A 4649-nucleotide genomic window follows, 5' to 3' on the forward strand; every position below is an offset into this window, starting at 1 on the left:
GCCGCACTTCCCAAGCGGTGCACTATAGCAGTGCGCCACCGGGCCGGCCCCCAACAAGCTTTTTGATGCAGAATGTGCCTGCTTCCAGAGGCGCTGGGGAAGAAGGAAGTGTCATCTTACTTTCCTGAGATTCCTTTGGCTGGCTCTTAGGAGGATCAGCGGCTTGAAAGCTGAGCACTAGAATTTGCTTGCTCTGAGAGGAAAGGAGGAGGCCTGAGAAGCTCAAAACCTCTACTCCAGCAGAGGGCTGGGAAGGGTCACATGGAGGCGTGTACATGCGTGTACATGTGGAGGCACATGCTGCACCTGTAACTGGCAGTCTGCTTTCCGGAGGCCATGCCAGGGGCCAGCAGGCATGACTCTGGCGAGTTCTTGACTGATGTCAGATATTGTTTCCATTACATTATTAACCATGTGACTTTTCTAGTCAGTGTTTCTCAGCTAGGAATCTATGAAAGATGTGGATTTGGGGTAAAATTGGGGGGGGTTGTGAAACTGTGATAGAAAAGTAGCTGTAGGGCCGACCCCGTGGCGCACTCAGGAGAGTGCGGCGCTGGGAGCGCAGTGGCGCTCCCGCCGTGGGTTCGGATCCTATATAGGGATGGCCGGTGTGCTCACTGGCTGAGCGCGGTGCGGACGACACCAAGCCAAGGGTTGCGATCTCCTTACCAGTCACAAAAAGGAAGGGTTGCGATCCCCTTACCAGTCACAAAAAGGAAAAAAAAAAAAAGGAAGCTGCATGACGACACTTTGTTATGCTTGGGTTGTTTTTCAGTAGAAAAAGCAGAATGATCCTAACAGCTGACAGTGACATGGCACTTTCTGTGTGCCACGTACTGCTTGTTTAGTGCTCCTGCGAGGTAGGTCCCATCATCCCCATCTTACAGGTGAGGACTTTGGAGCACAGAGAGGTCCCGGAACTTGTTCAAGGTCACACAGCTAATAAGTTTCGAAATCTACACTTGAACAGGGCAGTCTAGCTTCAAGATCAGTGCCCTGAACTGTTTCTACCACCTTGGTAAATACAGGTATAGACATAAATATATATAATAATGTAAATATGTACAACCTATAGCAACAGCATTAATGATGGTGTTTTAAAAATTAGCTATAATCCTGCCACACTGACAGTAAAATTATATATATATATATAAATAAAAACATGGTCAATGTCAGTGTGTATACATTTTGTCTTCTACCTTCCCTTATCTTATTTGCGATGATGACTTAAAAATTCCACTGAGTTGATGTATCACAATGTTCCCGAGATGATGGTTACCGAGGTTATTTTTGCCTGGCTGCTTAACATAGATAATGGGACAGCAAATATCTTAGTGCCTCTTTTAGTTTCCTGTTAATTATTGACCTAGGATGAATCCTTAGGGCCAGATGTGGCCCTACGTCTTTGCTCATTGAGCAGGCAGTTGCTGGGGCTTCCGAGAACCAGGTGCTGCAGTGGGTGCTGGAGAAAGAGCGTGACACTAAATACAGGGCCCAGGAAGGAGAAAAATGATTTTACAAAGCCTTGGGATTAAGTTTGGTGTCAAAAGATATAGATAGAAAAAGCAACGTGCTCAGTGGTAGCGCAGGGGCCACTTGAGATATTGTCAGTCCGGCTCTGAAGACCGCCTGCAGGGGTCCTGCCTCTTTGCTGTCTGATTTTCTTGCCTACAACTCTAAATTCCTTATGGATAAAATATTACGGTGTGTTTTTTTTTTTCCTTTTTGTCTTTTTTACTGACTGGTAACGGGATCGCAACCCTCGGTATTGCGCCCGCACCGCGCTCAGCCAGCGAGCGGGAACCGGTCTCCACCTGGGATCCGAACCCTCGGCGGGAGCGCCGCCCCACTCCCAAGCAGTGCACTCTCCAGTGCTCCACCGGGCTGGCCCTTACGGTGTGTTTTTAAAACTTGATATGCATGGTTGTGGTGGTTCTTCTGGACATGCTTTTTGGTTATGTCACATTTTAAGTGTTAGTTGGCTAACGAGCCACTCTGGTTCTCTCTCCTTTTCCGTGGAAGCAACTGCATCTTCAAAGGAACGCCCTCTGCACGATTCCTAAAGATTTCTTTCAGTTGCTGCCAAACCTTACTTGGCTAGACCTTCGGCATAATAGAATTAAGGCGCTTCCTTCTGGGATTGGATCTCACAAGTAAGTTGGATGTTTATGTTTCTAGATTTTTTTAAAAAATTGTTTAAAATATATAAGTGCCTATTCTTTTGCTGCTTGGCTTTTTCTCTTTATTGGATTTTTACATCAGAATTGAGAATTAAATAGTATTTTTAAGACCAGCTAAGAGGTGTGATGGCTGAATGTTCCAAATGCATGTAACTGGGGTATTAGGTACCACAGAGAGTGCCGACGGCCAGTGTCTGTGGCCAGTGGTCCACGTGGGTTTTGCAATACGTGGGTTTTCCATGTCTGAATCCTTTGTGTGGAGCTGCCTGAAGGTCAGAAATGCCTCTGATGATTAGCTCACTTGGTTAGAGCGTGGCGCTGATAACCCCAAGGTCAAGGGTTTGGATCCCCGTACTAGCCAGCCTCCAAAAAAGAAAAAGAGAAGAAATGCCTCTGATCAATTAAAATCAGCTACTTTGTTCCTGAGGGCCCCTGTGTGGTCCTTATTGATTGTTGGTAGACAATAAGAAATTCTTCTCATTTCGGAAAACTGGAAACCCCAAGCTAAGCCTGTGCTGTCCTGCCACCTTCTGCCGCCGTGATCCCGGGGATCTACACTTTGCTGCCCCGCCGCTGAACTGCTACCTGCCGCCTCCCTTAGCCCTCCTGCAGCCCGGCCTTTCCTGCAGGGTCTTTCACCCGCTGATGCCGTCACTCCTGCCTTTCGACACATGCTGCAGCCCTCCCCCTCCTCTGGCAGGGAGGGGAGGCCAGTGCCACAAAGCACGGCATGGCAGAATAGGGTAGGAGGGGGGTCGTCCAGGCCAGTGGCTGTGCCTCGGTTTGAGGTCTTACTTCGAAGAAATGGGCCATCACAGTGGGCTTGAGTGGAGGGTGGAGTTAGACCAGGCTCCACGACTGCTCTGTGTGGAGGGGTCTGCAGGCGAGGGTGCGCTGGACCCCAGAGCCGGTGGGATCCAGGTTGGACGTGGGGCAGACTGGTGTGCAGGGGTGGCCCCCGAGTCCTACATGAGTATGTGTGTTCCCAGAGAGCCATGGCAGCTGCTGTGAGCCACAGAGCAGAGGCTCCAGCGGGACCCTCACTTGCCACGCACAGTAGTGAGGGACAGTGCCCGTGGACCACCTGTTCTGCGGCCTTTAGACCCTGTGAGGAAGCAGCTCATGTCAGAGTCTTGAGCAGGAGGAAATGCAGCCAGGACTGGTCTTCCTGGAGCTCCTGGGGACACAGGGTTTGGCAGGGTGGGTCACAGATGTGGCTCCAGCGAAGCTCTAGCCAGGTGCCCTGCAGCCACTGGTCGTGTGATGGGGGCTGAATGCTGTCGGTCTGCCTCCACCTTCCCCTTGGCTCGACCTGGGAGACTGTGACTCATGGCTGTCTGTGTCTGGGAGGGTGTCTTCTTCACAAGATAGTCATCCTCTGTATCTACAGTGACTTAGTGCTTTCTGTTCGTGAATGGTGGTAGCCTCTGTACCCGGTTCTGGAGAGCAGTTGCGACTCCAAGGGTAAAAATAAACTAGAACCTATTCCCATAAGTACTGTTCTTTTTCCTAAGATAAGTACACAGTTCTCGAGTTTGGGAATTCTTTGATTTTGCCAGTCAAATCCAGCTGCTTAATGTTGTTTAAGATATAATTTTGTCTGTGATTTGTAACACATTATATGATTAAAAGTAGATCAGCTTGCTGAAGAGCTGAAACACATTAATTAGAAATTTTAAGTAATTATGACTTATTAAATCCTTAAGCTCTTCAAAAAACATAATTAAAACCATGACAATATTAGTGTTCACCCCTCGTTAGTGTCTTGCTAGCTTGCTAGCAGGAGCAGAAGATTTTAAAACGTAGAGCAGTTCACTGGCCTACCTGGGAAAACAGTGAAAATCAGTGAAATGAAGTAATCGATGAGTAAGCTTTGAAATACTGATAGTAATTAAGGGATTAACATTTATTAACTTATCACTTAAAGTGTGCACCAGAATATTTTAAAATATTATTATGTAAGGTAGAAAAATCCCCTGTGTACTTTCAGGTCAATAGTCAGTAAATATGCGCCCCTTCCCCCAAAATCAAAACATAGCACTGGAGAAGCTGAGGCCGCTGGAGAAGCCGAGGCCGCTGGAGAAGCCGAGGCCGCTGGAGAAGCCGAGGCCGCTGGAGAAGCCGAGCCCGCTGGAGAAGCCGAGCCCGCTGGAGAAGCCTCCTGCGGCCGTCCTCTGCCTCTGGAGGCCTCCGCTTGCCTTGCAGAGAGCAGACCTGTCCTCGTGAGCTCTTTCTGTGTTATCAAAATTAATGGACTAAATCAAAAACGAGCTGAAGTAATGACATTGAAATAATCCGCCTTTCTGCACATCAGAGAAGTTTACTTCATGAAGTTTATTGCTTGAAAGTTTTAAATAGTAAGGAAAATTTAAGAAAGTGGAAAGAAACACACCTAATCCTTAAGTAATCTGATTTTCCGTTAGAGTTGTCAATCAAAAAATTACTCTTAATTTTTTTTTTTTTTTTTTT

General features: G+C 47.6%; 1 protein-coding gene across 3 annotated transcripts in view; it reads left to right on the forward strand.

Annotated features, from left to right (window-relative positions):
* Nucleotides 1-4649, forward strand: part of LRRC27 (leucine rich repeat containing 27) — a 50922-nt gene that overhangs the window by 2263 nt on the left and 44010 nt on the right. For all 3 annotated transcript variants that reach the window (XM_008590259.1, XM_008590260.1, XM_008590261.1), the window contains exon 2: nucleotides 2023-2153. In XM_008590259.1, coding sequence (XP_008588481.1) covers nucleotides 2023-2153 — 131 coding nt within the window. The remainder of the gene's footprint in view (nucleotides 1-2022; nucleotides 2154-4649) is intronic.

Source organism: Galeopterus variegatus, unplaced genomic scaffold, assembly GCF_000696425.1.
Source record: "Galeopterus variegatus unplaced genomic scaffold, G_variegatus-3.0.2 Scaffold5948, whole genome shotgun sequence".
Classification (NCBI taxonomy): Eukaryota; Metazoa; Chordata; class Mammalia; order Dermoptera; family Cynocephalidae; genus Galeopterus; species Galeopterus variegatus.